Raw genomic sequence first — 26,245 nt, 5'->3', positions numbered from 1 at the left:
CCCCTGCATAGGTCAGGATGGGATCCTCAAGCCACCTCGCAGCAGAGTGTCACTCATGCTGCTGAAACACCCATCACAAAAAACTGCTATCCCTAAAGTGGCACAGCTCCATGCACGTTACAAGAGCAGCCCCCTGACTTGTGTTTAAACAGAATAGCACAGACACTCTTTTATTTTTAAAGTTATTACTTGCAATAGTAGAAGGCAAGCTCTTTAAAAAGCTTTGCGCTACATTTCTTATCACATACACCATGGCTAGTGGGAATTTATCTTTGCACACATGCACGTTCACACACAATACTCTAACAAAACAAAAAAAAAGAAGCTATGCTGCATGGTTTTTTTAGGTTGCAAAAGCATTCCTTGCCTTTCTGTAGCCTACGAAAACATCAATCCCAAAGAGCATTTCCCTTGTGAAAACGAGGGGAAGAGGAACTGAGTGGGATGATGAGAAAGTCTGTGTCAAACCCAAATTATTCTCCAGCTCCATATGCTGAGCAGGGCAATGTCTTTTCCTCAATATACCTACAGCCTGTGGCACCTAAAGTGACAATACTCTGCCGTAGTCACAAGAGAGGCCCTTCCACAGCATAACTCAGATTCAGCAGCAAGCACATCCAGGTCTTGCTTGCTAGGTCTTGCTGTGCTGCCTGGGGTGGCTCAGCTCACTGCCTCATGAATCAGTGCTTCACAGCACTTCTTTAACGCTGCAAAACCCAGTGCTTGTGCAGAAATAACATGCCAGCTGCAAATCCACCACGCAACATAATGTTTTGCTCCAGGCTGACTGCAAGCCTGACCTGGACTTTACTTACTTTATCTGGACTTTACTTACTTTATCTGGACTTTACTGGGTAATTTACACAGATAAAAGGGAACTGCCTCTGCAGCAGTCTCTGAAGTAGTACTGGTATAGTTGAAACAGCAGTGAGACTGGTTTTAAGGTCAGCATTACAAATATTTTTGTGAAAATAAGTTTCTCGCATAGTTATTCTGACTTGTATTCATTTATGCATGTGTGAATCCCCTTGCATTATTTTAGTTTATTGTTGCAGAGATCACTAAATTGAGGCTAGTAAGAACAGGAATATACACAGTACATGAGAAAACTAAGGGTTGGGTTTTTTTCCCCTTCTTTTAGATATGAGTTCTGTCACTTCCAAGTGTTTTTAGTGCTGGTGCACTTACAACTATGACAGTTGAACACTGTAAGGACTTACATAAGGATGCCTTACCTCTCTTAAATCTGTTTTCCTTTCAGGAAAAGGGATTTAAGGATAAGGCCTAACTCCTGAAGTTAAATCTGGGAAGCTCTAGGTGCCTGTGTATGAAAGCATAATACCCTTGAGCCCCAACAGGTCTTAACCACTGCTCCCCAGGAGTGAGCTCAGGGATCACCTCCCCAGTGTGCTGCACTGGGTGGCTTTTGGCTCTGCTCCACAGAACACCGGCATCAGTGGGAACTCAGCTCCCTTCTCCCCTTGTTGGGAGCTGCCTGCTGACATGCCAGGCATCTCAGCACCTCAGCATCTCCTCTGGGATGGAGTTTCAGTCCTCTGCTAGGTTTCAGGCACCACTCTGGCCTTGTATGTGAAAAGCTCAGAATTACATTTTGTTTCTCGGTAGGTTTTTCTTTTCATCTCTTTTTCACATGTTATCCGTGTGACTACGCTCTTGGAGAAAACCCTATTGAAGGTAGACAGCAGCCTTAATTACTACGGGCTAATTACATGAATGAGCAAATTGCCATATACCAATGTGGGATTTGGCCTGAGAAGTAGTTCAGGCAATCCTCTAACATCACTGATATTATATCTTATATCGAGGTTATACAATGATGAAGCTTGACAGTATCCTCTAGACAGATGAGGAGCATGACTCTGAAGATCTGAGACATCAATTTGCTTCTCTGCCAATATAATGTGCCAGCTTTGTTTTCAGGAAAGAAGCTTCACAGTGCTCCTAGCTTATTTCATTTATCCCTGTGATGATTTGCCTTTTATCAGTATTAGGGAAATTGAAAATATAGTAATAAAAACTCCAAGTGTTCAAGATGTACTGCCCCAAACAAGATAGTTCCTGGTCTTGGAGATGGTTCTCCTGTAATCAGCACTGCAGCTGCAAATACAAACAGCAAGAGAGAACAGATCTTCATAAAAAACTGGACTGTGTCATCAAATCTGTTGAGAATATGCCTTCGATTTAATCAAAGGAAATATTTAAGCACTAGCAGTATTCAGAAGCTACAAATTAATTGGTACTTGTAGGCAGTGATTATGTTTTCCATTTTTCTTGATATTCACATAAATATGTGTGAGAGATTGGCTGCCTGGCTCTACTAGGAGTGGGGGAAGTGACACTCTCCACAAGCATTTGCAAAGTTAGTTGGGAAGCAGCATCAGAAGAGATCGATTGTGGTTATTACCTCATAGTGTAGAGCAGAGTGCCATCATCCTCCAGGCGCAGAAGTTTGTTTGGGGTTGTCATGTTGTGAGCAATAGACTTCTTGCCATTGTGGAAAAAAGTGTCTGGGGTCCAAATCTTGCTGGCAAGCAGGTTGTTGAGAGGGAGGCGTTGCATAGGTCCTTTGAATCGCAGCCTTTCATCTTTCCAGCTTTGTCGGAAGAAAACATCAATGGTGTATTCCTGGCACAAAGAAACACTAGAAGTATTGCAGGATCTGAATAGGAGCAGTGGTTCCAAAAACAACTTTAGCAAAGCAGATAAAGGAGATCTGGCAACCACACTCGCAAACTTACCATTTCGGTGTCTGACACAGGACCAAAACTGGTAACATAGATGTCTGTTTTCACCTGAGTTATTCTCTCTGTAATAAATATAGGCTCTGCATTAGGAATTGCTTTAAGATGCAAATATGTGCTTGAGATGCACTTCTCTATTAACTCTGGATCATTCAAAAATTCCCAAAAGCTTGAAATTAAAGATGTTTGAGGAGGAATTTAATCCCTGATTAAATGCAGTGATCGACCTTTGGGAGCCCAGGCTCTCTTCTTATAATTAGTGGAAAGAAGCAGGCCCATAAAGGGTGCCATTCCTCTGGCTGGCAGGTTTTGAACACAGAATCACAGAGTGGTTTGGGTTGGCAGGATCATCTTGTTTCAACCTCCCTGCCATGGCCAGGGACACCTTCCACCAGACCAGGTTGCTCCAAGCCCCATCCAACCTGGCTTTGAACACTGCCAGGGATGAGACAGCCACAGCTTCTCAGGTAACCTGTGCCAGTTCCTCACCAACCTCACAGTAAAGAACTTCTTCCTTACATCTCATTTAAATCTACCCTCTTTCAGTTTAAAACCATTACCCCTTGTCCTATCACCATGCCTCCATGAAGAGTCCCTTTCCATCTTTCTTATAGGTCCCCTTTAGGTACTGGAAAGCTGCTATAAGGTCTCCCTGGAGCCTTATCCAGGCTGAACAAGCCCAACTCCACCAGTCTGCCTTCACAGGAGAGGTGCTCCACCTTCTGATCATCTTTATGGCCCTCCTCTGGACTCACTCTAACAGGTCTATGTCCCTCTTGTGTTGGAGGCCCCAGAGCTGAACACAGTATTCATTCATAAGACCAAGAAGGGGAGAATCACCTCCTTCAACCTGCTGGCTACGCTTCTTTTGATGCAGCCCAGGATGTGCTTGGCTTTCTGGGCTGTCAGCTCATATTACTGGCATATATTCATTACCTACTATAGGATGAGATGAAGAGTATCTCGGAAGGACCTATTTCCCTCCACTGGCTTGGGTGATCTGCCCAACTTCATCCATCTATATTATAGATGTCCAAAGTTAGGTGAAATTAATTCAATCCACAAAACTCTAAGTCTTTCTGGCATCTTTTCAAATCCAGGACTAATTTAATTTAAGGGCAGAAATTTCAGAAGTTCGTTACATAAGATAGGAGCATGGAGCCCTATTTTCAAGCATCTCTGTGTAAAGTGAGAGGAGAAGGAGAGAAAGGGATGAAAGCAATGTGTTGGTCTCACAAGAGGAAGGGGTGGGGGTAGCCAGATTAAAAAAGGGCCAAGAAAAAACATAACAGATGGTTTACACATGCATAGGAGATGAGAGAAATCTGGGGGATAGAGAGCTGTAAGGAGGGCTCAACAAGGTTAGCATGGCAAGCAACTATTCACATGTATGGTTTTAAAATAACTGCTTTAGAGGTTACCAAAATGACATATTAATATAGATTTCCCGTTGCTGTTTAAAAATGGATGATTTGGGGATCTGTTTTTAACTGATTTTTGCCACTGGCATTATTTTATACATGCTGACCAGTGCAGGAACATTGCAGCAACCTGCTAGCACCATCTCACTCACCTGAGGGAGTACCAAAAAGAAAAGAAACCCAAACTGTATTCAATTACAGAAAAATGCATCACACATGCTCTCCTAATGCAACATCAGATGACCTCAATGACTGAAAGAGGACAACTTTCAGTGACCTTTGTATTGCATCCCATTTGCCAGGAGACAAATCTACTTTCTGGGCTTCGTTTAGCTAACAAAATACAACTCCCTTTTCAAGGCCCATGCTGAGAGCAGGTACCCATGTGGAAGGGCATCATGTAGACAATAGTCCTGCATGGTGGAGGCCTGGCCACAGTGAACGCGCTATCCTACCTCCCAGTCCCGGGCGCAGACGGTTGTCATAGCCGTCCAGCAGACCATCCAAGATCCTGGTGAATATGGTGATGTTATCATTGGCGTCCTCTTTTCCCGATGCTGTTGGTGTTTGTGAGAAGCTATTTTATGCAAATGAAGAAAAGAAAAACCAAGTCAAAAGCTGTGCCAGCCTCAAGGGGCTTCAGTCTCAAGGGAACTTTGTGATGGAGCCTCTGCCCCCTCTTGCCGCCCCAGCTGAGCGGTATGTGGAGCTGCAGTGATTTTATCACAGCTATAAGCAATCATAAATAGCTCTCCCTGGAGGAGGAGGACCTAAGGATGGGCCCACACCATGGAGGTAAAGGCCTGGGGCACTGGATCGGAGTACACCTAAGCCCACTGGCCATCTTGTTGTAGGGCACAGGGAGACCCCAATCCCTTGTGCTGCTCTGCCCCACTTCAGTCTCACCACTTCCCAAGTGCTAGCATGTCTTCATTCCCTGAAAGGAGTAAGGTCAGCTCACAGCACCAGTAAAAGCTGTGACTGGTTTTTCCACTGGGTTAGCTCTCCAGTCTTTGGGAACTGCATCAGCAGGCAGGGGATCTGCACGAGCAGCACTGGCTTGCTTGGGGACACTGCTTCAAGTGTGCCTGAAGGTAGCCTTTAATCCTTACATGCCAAACAGCTTCTAATTTCCAGTTTATTTAATTTATTTGAGGATAACAACTCCCACTGCATTAAAAAATCCCAGCCCAGATCACTGGGGTATCTGAAAAAACATGTAACTGCAGTACAGAAAACACAGTTCTTCATTCTTCCTCTCTCTTTTGCCTAAATTAGTCCTCCCTTGTAGTATGAAAATAACAGCAATGTATAGTGGTCCTCATTCCATATCTTTTAGGCCAAATTTGTTTTATTGTGAACTTTATTTCAACATTTTATACATGGCTTAGACATAGTAAGCTGCTCACAGCTCAAGAGTACAACTATAATTTATATTTTTAAGTCCATTTGATTTTCATTTAAAGATGCTTAGGAGAATCCTCTGCCTAGTGATGCCTTTGCCCACCAAAAGAACATAGGCTTAAGTTTATCCATAAGCATGCTTCACCTGCAGCTAGCAACAACCATCTCTCAGGATAGCAAGTCTGCTCACACTCGGCGCTTATTCAAGTTTCAGTCTCTGCTGAAGCAGGCAACAAATGCTCCAGCTGTGACAGAGCACGTCATCCCACTAGGAACCGTACCCTGCCTCATGCACCCTGCCAGCAGAGAGGAATCACACTCCAACAACTGGCACTCAACATGAACTAGTCACCCAGAGAGAAAAAAAAAAACTTAAAAATCCATGTTTATTTACTAACAGTCCCCAGAGAAATAAATCAGTAAATAGAGAACCTCAAAGCATCCCTCTGAACAGCTTTCCTTGCACAATGCTTGTAACACATGCGTTCGGCTTACCTAGCAGAACACGCTTTATACAGAGAAAGGCAAGTGACCTCAACCTGGTTTAACCTGCTCAAGGTTTACAGTAACGGGACCTCACTGACACCCATGAGATGGGTCTGGAAATTTTAGTGACTCAAGACCTGTCTCAGGATGAGCTCCTGGTGGGCACATTGAAGACATGGGGACCCCCAGTCCTGCACCTGTTCCATTTACAGCTTGTGTGTTTCTGCTAGAAAAGGAAAGGATCACAAAGCCTCTCAGAGGAATAAAGGCTGGGCAGTGGCAACATGGGCCCAATTATAAGGAATGCCAAAGCACGTGAAAACGCCTGGCAGAGGAGGCTCCTCACAACCCGAGTGCCATCAGGACTGCTGTGACCCTCAAAAAGCTCAAGACTGGAGAGCCCAGGCCACCAAGGAGCTCCCCTTTGCTGCAGGTGGAGACATAGCCACAAATCTCACCCACTCTTCAGGCCATCAGGTCAAAAGACCAAATTTGTTCTGTTTTCTATGCTGTGAGCAGAACCTTTAGTGAGTAACTGAGGCAGCCAACATCACAGACATGTTTGACTATAATGAAAGATATTATTCCAGCAGATGCAACCTGGTTACAGAAACATTAGACATCCTTACACACCAGACCATTCAAGACAAAAGACTGTATATTTTTCTGTCAATCATAATCAAAGGGATTCACGACATGAAGGTGAATATTTACAAGTACCAGCCTAATGAATACAAATGGCAGACACAAGTTACAGAGGTGCTTCATATGCAGTGACCATAACTAACTCTTTGGTAAAATCCTAGAATACTATTTTAAACTTTCCTCATTTATTTTAGCTTCTTTCTTTTTTTTTTTTTTTTATTCTTTCATAAGAAAGAGATAAGCATCATGCTGTCTGCCTGCTTCACCCTATCAATTGAGGAACCCGTTCTCATTTTCCAATGTATCTGACAAAGAAGCAGAGAGATCAAACTTCATTTCATTCCTACAAGTTTCATGAGAAGCAGTGACTAGACAAGGGGAGAGCAATCTAAATTAGTGCCTCATTAAGTAAAAATGTGAGGTCAGCAGTCATCTATTCCCTCTGGCTCACTGACTGGGCCAGTCAGCACGCATGTAGCTCAGAAACAGCCTCAGCAAAACCAGCCCACCTCCTCTCTGCTAATTAAGAGATATGGAGGAGACTTGCAGGGTGATTAGGAAGGGTCCTGGGAGAAAAGGACCACAGAGGTAAAATGCAGGTGTTGCAATGGGAGATGGGAACAAGGGATGCCAAATGCAGAGCCAGGATTATTGCAAAGGTACAGTGCTGGGGGCACAAAGCTTCACTAGTTTCTCTGCTCTTGAAAAAGCTTGTTATTTTTAGTGCTTATGGCTGAATTCAAAGCCAGTTGAACTCAGAGGGAAGATTTCCATTGAACTATTTTTGTGGGGATGGGACAAAATATACTTAGTTCTCACAACTGCTCCTCTGAATCTAACAGTAGTAATCAATGCTGCTTCTTTCTATCTATCTCAGCTATATATATTTTTCACAAGAATAGTATGCACATCTCAAATACTGAAATACTTTTATATCTCCACAAGAAAAGCTAATTAATACAGGAAAAAGGCAGAGAAACAACTAGGGTGAAGACTCATAAAAAGAGTCTGCAGCAAAACTGCAATCCAATTTATATTTGGCAGACCGCTTCACCCGAAAAAGATAGCATCTGATGCTGAATTTCGATGAAATGTCAGTATTACGTGAAGTTGCATTTGTAAATGGGTTCCTGTTTGCTATTAATGCAAATGTTACTTTCTCTTTCACAGAAAAGTTGACGTTTAATTTCTATTTTTGAGATTGCTAGCAAAATGCTTGTTTTGGAGTAAGTGCTGAGGTTGTCTTTTATGACGTAAGACCTTTAAACTGTCCCTGCAAGCTTACACGCATATATTAGATACTATAGCTCTAAGAACATAAAGAAAATGTGTGATATCCTAAACTAATTATTGCCACACAGCTAAAGATTAGGTTTTATCAACATATTAGTAGGTAAGCATGTTATTGCCTCTCTGCAACCAAAGATGTTTTCCTTGCAGACATCTTCAGTTATGAATAAAAATAAACCTAGAAAAGCACCTTAGGAAAATGAGAAAATTCAAAGATAATTGCATTTAAAGCTCATTAGTGAACATAAACTAAACCAACCAGGAGTACTTCTCATCACACTTACTTAATATTGCAATTTCAGGGTGACTGAAAAAATCAGAAGCCACAGAAGGGGCCCATCAGTGTTAAATGTAATAACTCTTGGAAGACGTTCAGCTATCTTTTCTGACGAGTTAATTGTTTACCATTTTAAACATCACTGTCCTTTTTTGCCATCTAGTCAAAATCATGACATGTACAACTCATAGCTTAGCTGTAATAAAAGGAAAATGTACAGTAGATATTACATTTTTCCAAAAAACTCATTTTTAAAAAAAGCAAGAGACACTGTAAGGAGTATTTCACTATTGGAAGTGGTATTTTTCTCTCTCACTGTCTTAAAAGCAGAGTTTCCAATAACTTGCTTTAATAGGATTGGAATTATACCAGAACTTCAGACAAATTAACAGTTTGTGGAAAAGGCAGCGGAGAATGCACTTGCACACTTTTGGATACTGCCAGCTGGCCAGACATCAAAGGAAATAGATTTACTTTTCTAAGTTAGCTTCTTGCCATCCCTTTCTTACAGATTCTTGAGATCTAAAACAGCTGGTATTTTGTGAATTTGTGCAATGAAGATTCAATTCTTTCACACTGGATTAGGACAGAGGAGAGGACTGAGTGAAATGATGAGAATGTAATGGTCTTTGCAGATCCTTAAAGAATAATGTAATTCTTTTATTTAGCAAGAGCAGTATTTTACTACCCACAAGTAATTTGTGAGCAGTGTAATGAAAACCTGTTCTTCACAGAGCTATGTCTTATCATCCTCCTTGCACCTTAACACCTCTTTCAATATCCTGAATTTCTCCCAGGGTCATTAAACACCTTCCAGTACTCTCAGCTCGCCAGGTCACTGACCTGCAGCTTCTCTGACAGGCAGTGTGTGTGCCAGGGCTGGTCCTGCACCAAGCACGTGCTGGATGGCCTGCAGGTACACACCTGCATTTTGGCCAGGTGGGAGGCCAAGTGAAACAGAGATGCTGAAGCTGTCGCTTTCTGTTTGGCAGAAGGATTGACTGACTGACGCCTGTCTGCCTCCTCCAAGCACTTCCATGTACCCACTTAGTCTTCCAGTTATTAAAATCATCTGATGGGCTCAAAAACTAGCTGGAGACATGAAGAAGGAAAGAAAACAGGATAAAAAAATAAACAGACAAGCATGACTGCACAATGAGGTGATAATTCCTACAAAACTATGTTAAAAATATGAGGAAGACCTCCCTAGCACCTGCTAGGAATGACAGGGAAAGGGATAACCCAGCAGAACTAACTGCTTAGGGTTGCAGAGACTAACTTGAAACAACAGCCTGAAGGAAAGGTTATGTTCAGCCTAAACAGCAGGATTATGGTGTTAGTGATAAGGGCTGTGAGGTAGTGGAAAAGCATGTGAAACTACAGACACACCACAGACTGAATTCTTACAGTGTACAGAGAACTCTTGAATTGGCTACATTTAATTGGGATCTTCTGTTTTCCATGTTTCTACTATTATAAACATTATTAGCAGATGACAGCTAAACTGTGGGTACATGAGCTACATCCATTCCGCTTGGTTTTGGCTCTCAAGAAAGATTTCTGAAGTTGTGCATCCAAAACGCAAATGCACAGGGACTGCGCATCACCAATGTGTCCCCAGAGAGGTGCCTTTGGGCAGTCTGGGGCTTGCAAAAAGAGTCGGGATGCAGTAAGGTTAGCCAGCGTGGGGCTGGCTGCATGCTACCTAGTCTTAAGCTGATCTCAGTGCAGACAGTCACCCGTGGTGTCCACCCTTGCAGGGATCCACAAGAGCCCATGACGAATCGAACTCTTGTCTCATCTGAAAACACTCTTCACAGTTGTATTTGACTTTCACTTATTCTCTAGCTCTATTATTAATGTTTACTTTCAAGACAATTGTGAACTATCTTGAAATGCTTCAGCAAAATACCTCAACCCGTTAGAACATCATAGAACTCAAGGCTGAATTCAAGCTTGAAAAAGCCTTGACTTGCGCTGGACTTTTTCTGCAGTAGGCTCATAAAACTGCTACACCAGCAATGGTGGGTGACTTAACATCCTCTTCTTATTTCATCTATATCTTTGAATTTTAATTCAGTGATTTTTCTTTAAATAACTTCTACCGACTATGCCTACAGTCTTCCACTACTGCCTGTTGATGTGGAGAGCTATCGATAGTCATTCCACATTTATGTTAAACATTAATCACAGACATTTGCTGAGATTTCTGAAGTAGCCTAGGAGACTGAGATACATAATTCCTGTTTATTTTAGCAGGCATTGTGCATCAAAATCCCCCAATGTGGCTTTGGCTACATCAGCAAAAACTGTATTTATGCTTTAATATAAATATGGAATTACTATGGAGCATCATAGACAAATCTCTGCCTTCAGCTATAACGTCCTACAGTATTTTTTTTTTTAATTTGTGCTCATTTGACCAATCACTTCTATCTAGCACGTTGAAAAATGCACTGCAATGCAATGGTGCAGTCCAAACATGGATAAAACTAATAAAGAAGAACCTGGTAGCAACAGCAAGTATTAGCAGCGTTAGATCCTTGCAGTTAATATACCAGCCTACATGTTAATTGTACTGCTCTGTCCTGAAGAGTCAGCCCCAAAGCACTTAGCAAATTACACTTTGAAACTGCTTCTGCCTCTGAAACAGAAGCACTGGAGCATCCCCTGTCTTTTGAGCAGGGTCAAAATTCAGCCTTAAGGCAGTGTGTGAATGGTGCAGCGAACTGGAGCTGCCTATCTCCGCAGGTCCAGCCGAAAATTACTAGATCAGAAAAGGGGTGGTGGAGGGGGAAGTTACGTGATGATCTCATTTTAGTGCACAGAAGCTTTTTAAGTAACTTGCAGAAAACAAGTGTCCTAGTTTCCCCTAACTAACTGTCCTGTTCTGATTATCTGCCAGGTTACAGGTCATGCCAATTTCTAACTGGGACTTAATTCAGTATTTGGTTTGGGGTCAAAAGGGAGAGTTAAACTCTCTTCTCTCTTTGCAGCTTCACCTTTCCTTCTGTAAGAGAAGTAACACAGTTAAAAGACCCCACATCAAACATGCCATGCTCAGCTATTGCAGTGTGCTACCTTCAGCACGAATGACGATGGTCCATCAGGAAGTACTTAAGGTCATAGTTCTCAAGATTATCTCAATATGGTAATATTTTGTCAAATTGCAACCATGTCAAGACAAGTTTTAAACAGGTCCCACACTACCTATGCCCTGTTCATTTCTATCACAAAGTCCAGGGAGAGTTTTGCCTCAGACCACAGTAACAGCAGGGCTGAGATTTTCCAAGGTGGATACATCAGAGTGCAGGTCTCTGCATCCTTTGTAGTGTGCAGTCCTACAACTATTCACATAAGCCGCTGTAGTCGCAGGCTTCTGACTGCCCACATTGGACACTCACTGGCGACAGGGCTAAGTTTTGCTTCTGACATACACAGTCATCACTCAAAGTCTGGTCTTTCTCTTAGTTTCAATCTAGAGAAAAAAATCACTTTGCTTGAAAACCAGAAACTGATTTGCATCTCCATTTTGTTTCTTCTTATAGCAAGGAATTGATGGGTGTGCTTGTGAATCAGCACGTTGGGAGGATTCATTTTTTTCTGGTGAAATCATAAATGATTGTTCTCCTCCACAAAGAAGAATCAACCTACGTTTCCAGAGCACTTTCAAAATGCCTTTTCTAGATTCCGCTGCATAGCATGATTTTGGAAAGTTAAGATCTCTGGGTTTAAGAAAAACACATAAATAGGGTGTTTCTGATTGTCTGGTTGTTTTGGTTTTTTTTTTCCTAAGAGCTATAGTAGGAGTATTTCTTCAATGCAGTTTTCACAATATCACCATCCGGAAAGCATCCAAAGTAAAAATAAGGGAACAGGATTCCTTGCTATATGCGTTAGGGAAACACAATTGCTAATCATTCCAGCAAGTTTCAAACTCAGCCATCCCTCTGAGCAGTCACGATCTTAGCTTACTCACTAGAAAGCCTGCACCAGCCAGCAGCCTGCTCTGAGTCCTGCTGTTGCAGCCTTGCACTACAGCCTATACCCTGTAACCTGGCAGGTGAGAGGGAAGGTCCAAGCTCTCCTCATCGCACCACAGCCCCCTGGCTGTGCAACACCACAGGTCAGAGCATTCAGCAGTGCAGGCCTGGTTGTCTGAGCTCCCCGCGCACCCCTCTCTCCCCAAGCCTTCTCATAACAGCATTACGGGCATAAAGAACCGATCCGAGACAGTAAATCTGAGTAGGAAAACAAATTGCTCCCTTCCCCCTGACACCAGCACATTAAGATGAAATGCAAAGCCCGCTTGTTTTGTTCAGCACCAGGAGCCAAGGTTTTTCATCTCCTTAAAAAAGCCCACAGCAAAAATTCAAACGCAACTGGCAACTCACCCGAAGTGGCTGGCTAAACTCATGGAAATGCAGAAGAGGAAGAAGTTTTTGATCATGATAAAACCAGAGACACTCCCATTGTCCATTCCAGAGGAGAGGAGGAACGCAGGTGGTTGCTTTGGTGAAGGTGCAGCTGCTCACTTTGTTCATACGCTGCAACAATATTAAAAAAGATAAATGATTGCACGGACAAAGAGCAGGATGGCCGAGTTCAGCTAACACCGCATCTTCTGCTGTGTTTTTCACAAACTTATCTAGGCTTATGTAAACATCAGCTGTTTATGTAAAATTGTATATCTTCAAGGACGTGTTTTACCTTCTGCTGACAGAAAAGTGCAAGCCAGGAAAAATTCTTAGTGGCCCAGTTTTCCCTTATATTCGTCCGTGATACAAGCAACTAATGAAACAAGTCACCATTTCTCAAATGCCAGTTTCGACCCTTTACCTATTTCAACAACTTCCAGACGCCTGCAAACCCAGGCTGTGTGCAGCCTCCGCATCCTTTCCTTCCATCACAATTTTTTTCCCATTAAATACCCTGCTTCCCTTTCCAAAATCCCAGTTGAAATGCCAAGAAACACCTACTGCTTCTTGGAATTCATGCTGCTGATGCACGGCTTAGCAAAAGAGAGGGTGGGATGGGGAAGGGGTGGGGGGAGTGAAAAGTGACCTTCCTCGCAAAGGCACATAAACCTCACGCTAGCAGGAAGAATGACAGTCATATAGCTGCTCCAGCGACTGCCGCTTTTTGGATACCTGCCTTAGCCATCAGTCCACCAATTTCAGCACTGTGCACAAATGTTTTCTCCTGTGCACTCAAAAAAAAAAAAAAACAAACCAAAAACCACAACCCAAACAAAACCAAAAAAATCCAAACAAACCAAACCCCAAACAAATAAAAATAATAATTAAAAAAACAAACAAACAAAAATATCACAAACCCCCAAAGCAAAACCCCAAAACAGACCCAGAGGGAAGCTGCTTGCCTTTCCCACCTGAACCTTATGCCCTCGCGATACACCGCTCCGCAACTTACTCTCCCTTCCGCGCCGGCGCAACGAGGCAAATATCCCAAACCAAAAGCCTCCCGCAGGGGCTGCGCCCGTCCGGTCCGGCCCGGTCCGGTCCGGTCCAGTCCCGTTCGCTCCGCACCGCTCCGCACCGCGCACTGCGGGGCTGCCGCTCCTTCCCGCACACGCGCAGCCCCGGCCCGCCCGCACCTGCCCGGCCGCCGCCGCCGCCCGCTCCGCGGAGGGTGGCACCTGCTCGGCCGCGCCGCGCCCGCTCCGCTGCCCCTTCCCTTCTCCCCTTCCCTCCCATCCCCTCCCCGCACTGCCCTCGGGCTTCCCCCGCACCCGACCCCGCCAAAGTTTTCCGCAGCCATGTGCGCGGCGCCGGGCGCAGCGGCGGCCGCCTGTGGGGGCGCGGGGGGCTGCAGCCAAGGGCTCCCCGCCGCTCTCCGCCGGAGCGACGAGCGGGGCTCTTACCAGCCGCCGGCGGGGGGACGAGGGCGAGGGGGCGGTCTTTGCCCGAAAGTTGCGGAGCGGTAGCGGAGCGGGAGCGGCGGCGCTGCCTCCCCGCCGCTGCCAGGCGCGGCCCCGCCGCAGCGCCGCGCCCGCACCGCCCCCGCCAGGAGCCGGCGGCCGGGAGCGCGGCCTCGGGGACCCCCCTCCTAGGGGCCGCGCAGGAGCCCCGGGAGCGCCCGTTATCCTCGCACGGGTCTCCCGCAGCCACCGCCGCGCTCCTCAGGGGGCACCGAGAGCCCGCGGAGAGAGCCCCGGCCACCTCACGCAGCGGGTGAGGCTTGCCGGTGTATAGCTCCTTGCACACACGTAGCGTAGAAACACAGGGTAGTTTGGCTTGGAAGAGACCTTAAAGATCATACGGTTCCAACGCCCCTGCCAGAGGCAGGGACACCTTCCACTAGACCAGGTTGCTCAAAGACCCGTCCAACCTGACCTTGGACACTGCCAGGGATGGGGCAGCCGTAAATCTAAGCATCCACACAGCTACAGACCCAATGACCTGTGTCCATGTTCCTCTTCCATGGTCGGTGGAGCTGGTCTGAACCGTTCCAACCCTCATGATTAAATATCCGTGGTTTCTATCAGCATTAAAACATTTCAGGAGACCTGCAGTAACTTTGAGGTCTCCTTGCGACTGTTGGTGGTGGTATTCCAGAAAAATGGAGGCACTGCTTCACAGCCTCAGGACTGGGAGCACTATCCTCAGTACACATTCAAGCCCCAGGCATTACAGACTGCTTGCAAGTGGAGGAGGGTCGATGTGTGTTCAACTATTCAAAAGGTGAAATGCGGGTTCCTTGAGGCACATGTGTCACTTTGTGGCATGTGCATGCTACCTGTGATGAACACGATTTCAGTGTTCATAACATGTTCTTCATGGTCATACTGTTGTGACCAGGCTTCCAAATAATACTCCAACCTCCATTATTAAATTATTAGATCTAATGAGGTAGTGTCCGTCTTTCAGGCAACATTATGGATCAATGAAGTATCCTTCTTTTCCCATTGTCCAAAAAAAGCTCTATGAAATGAATCCCTCCACTGAAACCAATACTGATTCTGCAGTTCATTGTGGTGGAGGGTGCTGCTGCATGCGTGCTGGGTTCATGATCTGCATGATTTGAATTGAAAACTGGGTCTTCTGAATTCAAATTTCCATTTTAATTTTTTTGGGGGGTGGGGTGGTGTAACATGTGGTGCTTAGCTACGTTCAGCTTTTCCAGCAGTGATTTATGGTCTTAAACGCAGAACCAATGACATACGTTGTTCCTTAGTGACTTCAACAAATACCAAGTTGTGAATGAATGTTGCTATCAGAGTCGCTTTCCCAGTACTTAAAAATATCTGAGCAAAGTAGTACGAAGTGCCAGTCGTTTCTCATGTTAATGTTCTTGCCTAGGAGCGTTTAAATCAGATTTATTTCTTTTACAGTGCTGTGATTTCTAGTACAAACTATTTATAGCTCTCTACAGGTGATGTAAAAAACACGTGATCTTTAAATAATTTTGCAAAATAAAATTTAAAAGTAGTAAAAGAATTGAATAATTTTACAAAAACAAGCACAGAAACACCGGGACCAGCCTTTCTATGGGACTGGGTGAGCAGAACCGAGCCTCCATCCTTCTGACTTGCTCGAACTTCCTCATGAAGTCATATTCAGCATATCCACTTCGCCAAATTTAAAGTGCACTTAAGATTCGGAGAAGAGAAATAGCAAGAAAATTATAAAGAAAACTTGGGGGGGGGGGGGGCGTCGGGGCGGGGAGGATAAACAATAAAGGAGAAAGAACTTCGTGAAACGACTTGGTGGGGAGCCGTCGAGTTCCCCATCCAGGTGGGTGGCTACCGCAGTTCTCCTTGTAGCCGCCAGGGGGCAGCGCCGCTCCACGGAAGTGCGGTGCGGTGGGCAGCGAGCAGTGGGGTGGGAGGGCCGGTAGTTTTGGGGGTGCCGAAGAGGACCCTGTAGGTGATTTAGCGAGCAGTGTGGCCGGTGAAACGGATGGGAAGCTACCGCCCGCTATGCGAATCCTTAAACGTCACTAAAATAAAGGGGCTGGGAGAAGAGGCGTCTCGGGCATTGCTGGTGGCAGCCGTACCCGCAAGGAAGCGCTTCCCGTGGCTCCCAGCAGCAGCGTCGGGCGCTTCTTTTTCCCCATAGCCTTGTCTATATGATAGCAGTGTAATACACATCCGGTGCTCTTTGCCAGCTCATTATAGCTAATAATGCAGTATATCAGAAACATGTTGTTTATTAGCTCCTGGGCAAAGGTGCATACTTGAGAGCTTGTCAGATACTAATTGCGGAGGTTTTCAGATTGGATCCCTGCAGGATGGTGGCTTTGACCTGTGACAGCAGAGTTATTACAAGCAATAGAGAGACCTTTGCTTTGAATGTAAGTATTGTCCATGTCCTGCACTGCCTGTTTTCTGAGGCACTCCCTTGGGATTCACACTTGCTGTATTTGTATCCTTAGCCCCCTTGCTGGGTTTTAAATGCCATGTTGAATTTAGTATGTGAAACAATTGCTTTTTATTGTGGTCAAGGAAATGTTTTGGTTGGTTGGTTATTCTCTGTGCTGGTGTTTAGCAAAAGCTAACATAGCCATTCCACACTGATTTTCTTTAATATTTGAAAGAAGTTTTGCGTGGTCCCTCTCTGATATTTCTCTTCTCTACTTCATTAAGTAATGTTGCTTATTTACAGAGATGAATGAATTTGAGCTAGATCGTCCTCTACATGGAACTGAAAGAATAGTACAGGCAAACTAGGCCGTGATTTTTACCATGGCATGCGTGAGTGCTTACACTCAGGAGCACACTGGGAAATGCACACCAGGCCCTAACACTGTGACACTCTGTGTTGGGAAACGGACAATTCCTCCAGCAGCCGAAGGCAAGGCATCTCTGCCATTGATCAAACCATTCCTTCTCCTTCCAGGACAGCTACAGAAAGCTCATGAAGTTGCATGGAGGTGTGACATACTGTGGGTATTGATCCAAGCATCAGGCTCTTCAGAGGCATTCTCTTCTGCCAAGGCTTTTCACTAGGTGGAGAAGATTACCTGTTTTCGTTGGTCTCCTAGCTAAGACTGTGAAAGCACCTGGGACAGTGGTTTTGGTGATGCAAATCCTTTTCCAATAGAGAGCAGTCTGAATTCAGCAGTCACTGCAGGAGTCCCTGATTGTGAGCTAACATCAACTCAGCCACTCTCTCAACACACAGAATGGATATGAACAAAGGGTGAAAGACTCGTTTCCACTCCCTTTTTTCTTAGTATTTGTAGAGACCACAGTCAAAAAGTGCTGGGTCTAGCTTCGGGCTCCCCAGTGTGAGACATGGTCATAGTGGATAAGGTCCAGCAAAGGACCAGTAAGACTACTAAAGGACTGGAGCATCTGTCCATGAGGAGAGGCTGAGAGAGAGCTGGGACTGCTCAGCCTGGAGAAGAGAAGGCTCAGGGGAATCTTATCCATGTCTATAAATACCTGATGATGGAGGAAAGAGGAGGGATCCAGGCTCTGCTCAGTGCTATCCTCTGACAGGACAAGGGACAGAAACACAAACACCATGACATTCCATAAAAAAGTATGTTTTTAGTTTGAGGACAAGCAAACAGAGGAACAGGTTGCCCAGAGAGGTTGTGAGGTCCCTGTCTGTGGGTATACTCAAAACCTGAGGGGGAACAGTCCTGGGAGACCCACTAGAGCTGACCTTGCCTGAGCAGGAGGGGGGTCTGGCTGATCTCCAGAGGTGCCCTCCAGCCTCAGACCCTTGGGGTCCTGTAATCTATGAAACAGTGTCATCCTGTGAAACTGTCTCTCACTTTCCCCAAACTATTCCACAAGTGCATCTGGTAGTGAAGTCACACAAACAACCTCTTTGATGTGAGAGCTATTAGAGTCTGGTAGACTTTGAAGCATTTTGTGTATTTCTGAATGGTAAGGAGAGGTATTAAACGCCTTTTTTTTCCTCCATTCTACTATGCTGTGAACACCCACAAAACACAACCAGTGCCTTGCGTTTCAGCTGTCTGACAGACCACACTGCAGACAGCTGGTGGGTTTTGTGTATCCCGGTGGCAGTAAGGAGCTACTTAGTGGAGTTTTGTGAAAGGTGGTTGGGGGCAGAGTGACATCGGAAAGGATTGCTCGGAGATAGAGATTGTCCCTTTTTGCTTAACACAAAGTGGTGCCACTGGGAGAGAGAGGCAGGCGACCGCAAGCTCTGTCCCAGCAAAATTCCAGGTGGTTGTGAAAAGCAACATCTTTAGCAAGTGGCACTGATGTTTCTGCATGCTATTTATTGCAATTCCCAAATCTGCAGGTTCAAAGGTCAAAGAACTTTATCTGAATCTAATCTTGAGCAGGTTGCTTTCTGCACACATTCAGTTTAGAAATGAATGAAAGGCTACACTCTTTGTTTGGTGGTCATCTGTTATTGGCAACCTACACCTCAGTCCGTTTCCACATATTAGACTAACAGCCGAGTGACTGAAAGATATGCCTGAACACTGCCATCATGGATTCATGGCATACCTTAAGTTTTCATGTTTCTGACAGTCACTCTGGGCACCTTACAGAGGTCCATACTTCAAGATGAGAGCTTTGGGAGCTGACAGCCCTTTTTCTCAAAAGTAGCTGGCAGGAAGTTTAAATGACCCTGGATGTGTATTAGATGCTTTGCATCATCAGACCAGGGAAATGCTATCTCAAGATACCCCACAACCTGCAAAGGCGTGGAGAACATATCCAACATTTTTCAGTCCATTGCAAGATTATAAATCCTTGAATCAGAGCATTGAAACAAAGCTTGTCTGTTACAACAACTTTCCTGTCTTTCTACACCCACAGAAAGAGGCTCCGTATTTTTCCAAAACCAACCTTGTTGTCTGATTCCTTACAATTCCCCTCTCCCTTACAGATCCTATCCTCCCTACAGGTTAAACCAGCTGGTCCAGATTTACACAGTCTAAGTTCCACCTGTGTAGCTGAGATGAGTGTAACTGTTGAAAGCCTAGTGCTGGTCAGTGAGGGGCATGGGGCCCGGGCCAACAGTGGGGCTCAGGCCTGGTGCAGCCCTTGCAGTGCCTTTGCAAGGAAATGCTGCACACGGGCAGGTTCTGAGAGGTCACTTGTGTCAGCTCAGCTTGACAGTGAGGTAGCCCTTTTATCCTCTGCCCTGGAAAAGAGAGAATTCCCTTTATACCAGTGGATAGCAATGCGAAGTCAGAGTGCGGGGTCAAACCTGCTCACAGATGTTTCCCCATGGAAGAACTGAGGTTTTATTTACATCCTTGCCAGGTTCACGTGTGAAATCTTCCCTGTTGCTGCAGAGTCTAGAATAGTCTGCCCTTGAGATGCAAGCCATGAAAGCTAATGGGATTTGCAACACATCCTGACCTGCTAGTTCATGGTCTTGATTTCAGGAGGCAGAAGGGGCTACCTAGCAGCAGTCCCTCCTGCAGCACACAGTACACAAATATCCTTAGTAGTACAAACTGTGACTTTCTGGTTTGCTTTCCTCTTGCTTTGTGAGAATACAGACTGCTTTTCTGGGCATCCTTGAACTCTGCAGCAACTCACCTCCTCTGTGAGCGCTACACTCCATAAACAAGGGCCTGCTGCTACCTCGCCTTGCATCTGCCCTTGGTTTCTTCTCCTGTGGGCACACAGTTTTTAGCAGAGAGAAGATCATAGACTGGTGAGGTTGGCAGTAAAACTAGAGGGAGATTTGAAACATATGTTTCACCCCATCAGAGTTTATACCCAAAGATCTTTTAGATTTGATGTCTTGGGCCAAATTAACAAATTGATTGAATGTATCTGTAGGGATGTTGTGGATACAGATGTGAAGGTCACATTTTGCCCACATCTGAGCTGGACTGATTAAAGGTTTCCTGCCTTTGGAACCATTGACATTGGCTAATAGTATGGGAATGACGGTACAAATAAATGTACTTAAGCTCTTAGCAAGCCTTGTGAGAAGCAGGTGAACTCAAACGCAACATTAGCAAACAGAAGCACCTGTTGTCTTCTTAGTCTGTGTTCTTACTCAGCGATGGTGGTTGTTCTATCTCCTGACATTCTCAGGTGATTGCCCATGGATCTTGCCATTCTCCAGAATTTAACTTTTAAACACAAAATACATAAAACATACTTTTGCATAGAAACAAATAATAATGTAAAGGATGAACAAGTCTTCTCTAAACCTATAAAATACTTGTAACTAATGTGTGGAAGTAGATTAAATACAAGATTAAAGTAGATTAAATACTACTGGAGTGGGACTTTTTGCAAAGTCATGCAGTGACTGGACAAGGAGGAATGGCTTTAAAGTCAAAGAGGGGAGATACAGATTAGATAACAGGAAAATATTCTTCACTATGAGGGTGGTGAGGCACTGGCACAGGTTGCCCAGAGAAGCTGTGGCTGCCCCATCCCTGGCAGTGTTCAAGGCCAGGTTGGGTGGGGCTTTGAGCAACCTGGTCCAGTGGAAGGTGTCCCTGCCTCTGGCAGGAGGATTGTAACTGCGTGATCTTTAAGGTCCCTTCCAATTCAGAGCATTCTGCAATTCTATGATTGTTCTGTGTTAAACACTGCTGATAGATGCTTAGGTCTAAAATGCAACAGTTTTCCGTGTAAATTTAGGGGTGTTTTATTGCACCTGAGTGAGCAACAACTCAGTAACCTTCTGAACTGGAGTTCTATGATCCTATCATCTATAAAATATATTTACTGGATTTCCTCAAAATGGCTTAATTTACTGGTTAGTATTTTAGCTAGCTAGAGTAACAGTTATATATATGTTTGAAAAATAACGGGTCGTTAGTGTAGCATTGTGTATTATATTTAAGTCTTAGTCCTCCCGTCTGGTGATTTTCCGTAAGTATGTACTGCACAGGGCACTTCTTGTGAGCACAGAGCACACCTTTAATGAGCTGAGCAAAAAAGGCAACTTACTCTGTATTCTGAAGGATCTAAGTAAGAAAGCTCTCTGTGGAGAATAACCACAAAAGTTTCATACATAGTATTAATAAAGATTACTCAGGCTTACAAGTTCTACATCAGTATTCAAGGGTTTCTGCATATGCTACTGTACATGTAATTCTTCCATAAGGAAGGAGAGAACAAATCTTAGAAGGAACAATACAGAAATGCAGTGAACTGAGATGGAAGGATCAATATTGATAAATTCTTCATTAAGTATGTATTTAAATATTCATAATGGATGGAATGTGAATGTACTTATGGACAGTATAGGGCTATAGTAACCTAATGTACTTAGTGATGTTAAGGACAGAGTATTTGAAGTTTAGAAATTGGTTAAATACAGACAAGAAGTACCAAAATCTATTTGATAGTACATGTCTCAATTTTATTATACATACATATGCATGTATATCTCTCATATTTAGGTTATAAGCTATAAATATTTATGCCTATTGATACATGTATATACATATCAAACCTACCTGTCAACTGGGTTCTCAGATAAGATTAGGTTAGCATGTTTTAAGCTGTTTTGATGAACTCAGGTCTTTTTTGCCCCTTATAGTTTCTGTATTTACTGCATTTCTCTGTGTTGTTTACATGAATGCTAAGCATATTGACAGAATTCATTATTTCTGTTTCTGATCAACACAGGTAACTGTCAAATATACCAACAAATATCAGTTTCCTCTTTTGTAAAAGTACACATAAGCTTTCCTGTCGCCCTGTAATGATTCATTATAATAATTAGCTGCTGCTCCAAAATTACATTAATTTGGAAAGCTGTAGACACAACTTACATTTATTTTAGGATTTGCAATATACTGATTTTCAGGCTGAATTTATTGGCAGGGGTTTGGTGGGAATAAATGTTCTCAGTGGTTCCAAATTCCATTAAATGTGACTTCTGTTATAAGATTCAAATGCTATAATTAATAAAATTTCACAGAATCACAGAATCCCAAGGGTTGGAAGGGACCTCAAAAGATCATCTAGTCCAAGCCCCCTGCAAGAGAAAATTTCAAGAAAAATGAGGTTTTAAATGCTTCTATCTAGAATTAACATTTACAGAAATTGGACAGAATTAAAAAAAGAAAAAAAAGAATTGGAAAAAAAAAAAAGTAAATAACCTGAAAATGTCAGTGTCAATGTTTTGGAAAAGATACTGATGGAGGTTTCACAATTATCTATATATAACACTACTGGATGTTCAATATTAATGAATGAACTGTAACAAGCATTATAACATCCCACACCAATGCAGGTGATGCCAGTCCTTCGGCTTTCTGGGAACATATTTTGCCAGTCCCAGTGCAATAGAATTCAGAAAGGTGAAATTTATGACATGTATTATGTGTAGTAGTCAATAAGCCAGATCTTAATGTAGTATAAATTAGCTAAGTGAAGGGCAGTGGAACTACACCCATATATCAGCGAGGTTATGCCTCGAGTGTGACCCAGTAATTAAGATTCAGTCACTGAGAGTCTGTCTGAATCTGAAGAATGAGATCTGGCACAAACATTAAGGGTTTTTTTTTGTTGTTGTTTTAGTTTTGTTTTTTCCTTTTGGTAAATAATTTATTTAATGAAAAATGCAGGTGGCTTGCTCACAAAACAACTGCAGAGCAGGCTAAAATTTGCCAATTTGTATCAGTCAATGGAAAAACAAAAGTAGAGTAACCACTAGAGGTACTGGGCATTTTGGTTTTAATATTTCTAAAATATCAGTAAGGTGGAAGAGAACGATGTAGCTGCAGAAAGAGTTAAGAACAGTTGTGAGGAATCACCATACAACCCATGCTTCAGATAGTCCCTTTGGTGTGAGAAACCCAGATTAACTTTTTTGCTATGGGCAGCCATTATCTTTTTGGACAGAGGGGAATTTGCATGGATTTTCCTTTTTCTCACCTCATAGACTGTTCCACTTTCACAGAAGTGATTGAGTGTTCAGTGGGTCAGCTATCAGTGGAGATGAATGCCTGTGCCAGCCCTTGCCAAGGAAAGCTTTGCATGGAGGGAAGGAAAGCACCCTACCTCCAAGCTGCATATTTAGGATGTAGCAGATTCAAGTTCAGTCCCAGGTGTAGAATGCTTTCCTTGACTACTTGTGCTGCAGTTTTTGAAGTTTATGAACTGGAAAGACAACATGGCATGCTCTGGTCCCCAGGCTGCACACTTATTGTATCTGGTCTTTCTTTAAAGTCCACAACAACTCCATTGGCTGCACATTTTGTAGGAACAGGATTACCTTTATAAGTAAACTAAGCTGGATTTTTTGCCATGCCTTTCACTTTCAGTAACTGAAAGCTAGTGGATTGGTTTCATATTTGGAGCTGTATATTGGAATGGATCACAGACTGCTGGTCAATACTGTACAAGAAATTTTACCTGCTTGTCTAAACACATCACTTCTGGATGCAGGGAGCTAACACAGCTATTAATTTTAGCAGCCAAAGAGTGGGTCAATGAACATAGCATCTGAGATGCACAGAAGAGGATCAAAAGAATAGCTTCAAAGAGAAAAAAGTGACTTAAATAAAATATGACCACTGGAATAGTTGCAGTTTGATCTACTGGTGTTTCCCCTGTTTACTAAAAAGAACAAAACAAGATCCATCAAATGTTAATCAGATGCTTTTTTGTGTAGAGAGCACTGGGGCAGAATCCTGGATACGCTGTAGACAGCAGGAGAGAATAAGTTTCAGGTGAATAATCCAAGAGAAGAGACCTTAAGCCTGTCAGTTAGTTTTCCACTCTAAATGTGTTTCATTATAAAGTGTCATTTTGTTGAGATCAGATTATGGTGCTTTTTTCATGGCTTTTTGAGTTCTAGCATCTACACCACAGAAAAGTAGATTACCCATCCTGGAACCACCAGCACCCCAGTAGTTAGGGCATTCACCCAGGTTCAAGACCCTTTTGTAAACACCAGACTTGAGTATTAGTCTCTTAATGTGATGGTAAACGTAATGTTCTCTCAGCTGACTATTAGCTGTTTATTTTATGGATGACTAACTAGGACTGCCCAAGTCTTACAGAGCACTTGCAGTGGTAGACAAAAGTGGTGAGAGCTGTGGTTTCTTCACACCTCTGACTGCAAGGCAGTGCATTCTCCAGTAATGTGCACAGGGTTGCAAGCCACAAATTTTAATTCCTGGTCTGCCACTAATTCACTGTGTAGCTCCAGGCAAGTTCCCATCTCTTCAGCTGTAAAATGGGAACAATAATAATGGTTTCCTATCTTTTGACAGCGATAAATTCATCTGTGTTTTTGAGGCATGCAAATACTACAGTGAGTGGCCCAGAAAAGACCATGAAAAAATGAATAATTCTGTATTTACTGCAGGCTTTGGGTATGCAGTAAATAAGGCACTGCTAGCTGGCTGGTGAAGATTACTTTTCTAAGTAGCTGCTTATTCAGTAGGTACTGTGTAATCAGTACCTACTTATCCTGTGAAATGAATGATTAAGGATTATTTGGTGGAAAAAAAAGGGAGGCAAAGACACATTTCAAGAAAAATAATACTGATTTACAGGAAAGCACAATTAGGATTTCATCATCCATTTAGATTCTAGTGTTCTCCAACTTTAAAACACTTGATTTTAGCAGCCATCATAATCTTCTTGGGCAATTATCTTCTGTGCAGGCACATGAGTAGGTCTGTAACTTGCACTCTGCCATAAGAGCTTTACTCAAAACTAACATTTTGACTGTGCACATGTACCCATTCTTCATGTGCAATTATTTCTGTCTGAAAACAGGGAAAATTAAGTCTGCCTTTTTGTTTGTTTGTTTTGTCTTATTTTGTTTTGCTTTGTTTTGTTTTGTTTTATTTTAAATGTCTGTTCAGATCACACCATTGTATTCCCATTCTTATACAGCATTTTTCTAGGTTCTCAGATTCGTTGCAGTGCTGGGGGCCTGTTCAATTTCTTACAGTGTCTCTCCCTTTCTACACAAATAAAATACACCCCCAAAACCTCCTTTTTTGACAAATAGATTCTTGCTATTGAAAATAGAAGGGAAAACAATAAAGACCACTATACATGATGTTGTGATAAGACTTCAGGTCAAATTCTGAGTAGTCTGAGCATGTTCATCCCACATTTTAACTGCTTGTTAGACCATTACTATTGCATTTGTTAAAAGCATGTGCAATCCACAAAGCAAGCTGCCAAACATCTCTTTACAATTACGTTGTTCAGGGACCTGTATTGTCAGCCTCTAGGTTGTATTTGTGTATATGATGTTAGTGCAGCAGCCCCTGACTGGGCTCATTTAACTATAGCTGGAGTCATGCTTACTTTTCTATACACAGGGAGATCTAAGCTCTGCTGAGACAGAGTACGCACAGATTTGTCAGTCTAATCTCCATCCTATTTGGTGATGCTAGATTTAAAATTAGGACGTATCAAATTGTAATCGTGATACCTGAAGTAGTCTTGACATAAAAGGGAATTACCTACCGCATAATACTGACAGCCTTTTAATGTGTCTAATAAAGGAGGATGTTTTATTGTACTGTACATGTTTCTAGACATTTATTTGATACTCTTACGTGTGATATCTGAGATATATTTGAGATAATAAAAATATACTGCATAAAACAAAGGAATATATGACTGCAAATAATATTTTAAAATTTCATCTAAAAGCTAAAGTTCTTCTTGCTACTTATATTGAAAACCTTCATGAGTGAATATTTTGGAGCAAATTATTTCTATAAATGTCTCTTTACAGGCCCTGATCTTATGAACTGCACATATGATTGTTTCTGGGCATGTGAATTCATTGCAGCTGAACCCATATGCAAAGTTGCTGCAACGATTAACTCAGAAGAATGTTTTCAAAACTGTCCTTCAGGTTTTTACTTTTCAGTTTACAAATGGTGCTACCAGCTATGAGCAGGATACAAACAATAGGCACAGAATTATTGTCAGGGATGGCTGTTACCTCTAGCCACTTATGAATTAAACATCTGCTGTCTCACATCATAGAAAACATTTTAAAAATAGTTTGCATATGAAAAAGATGACTGTAAAAGAGATT

The 26,245-nt window shown here is 43.1% G+C and overlaps 1 protein-coding gene across 4 annotated transcripts in view; it reads right to left on the bottom strand.

Annotated features, from left to right (window-relative positions):
* GABRA5 (gamma-aminobutyric acid type A receptor subunit alpha5) overlaps positions 1 to 14,291 on the bottom strand; it is a 55,647-nt gene extending 41,356 nt beyond the window's left edge. The window contains exons 1-5 of one of the 4 annotated variants that reach the window (XM_057404465.1): positions 14,167 to 14,291; positions 12,680 to 12,832; positions 4,639 to 4,760; positions 2,760 to 2,827; positions 2,426 to 2,646 (exon numbers count right to left, since the gene is read on the bottom strand). In XM_057404465.1, the coding sequence (XP_057260448.1) occupies positions 2,426 to 2,646; positions 2,760 to 2,827; positions 4,639 to 4,760; positions 12,680 to 12,765 (497 nt within the window). In that variant the 5' untranslated portion in view covers positions 12,766 to 12,832; positions 14,167 to 14,291. The other 3 variants (XM_057404467.1, XM_057404466.1, XM_057404464.1) reach the window with 3 other exon arrangements.
* Positions 14,292 to 26,245: the final 11,954 nt, after the last annotated feature.

The sequence above is a fragment of the Pezoporus wallicus genome, unplaced genomic scaffold (assembly GCF_028554395.1).
Source record: "Pezoporus wallicus isolate ANWC-B61680 ecotype Strahan unplaced genomic scaffold, APGP_CSIRO_Pwel_v1 contig_5787, whole genome shotgun sequence".
Taxonomy (NCBI): domain Eukaryota; kingdom Metazoa; phylum Chordata; class Aves; order Psittaciformes; family Psittacidae; genus Pezoporus; species Pezoporus wallicus.
This window is presented reverse-complemented; position numbering and strand designations above follow the sequence as displayed.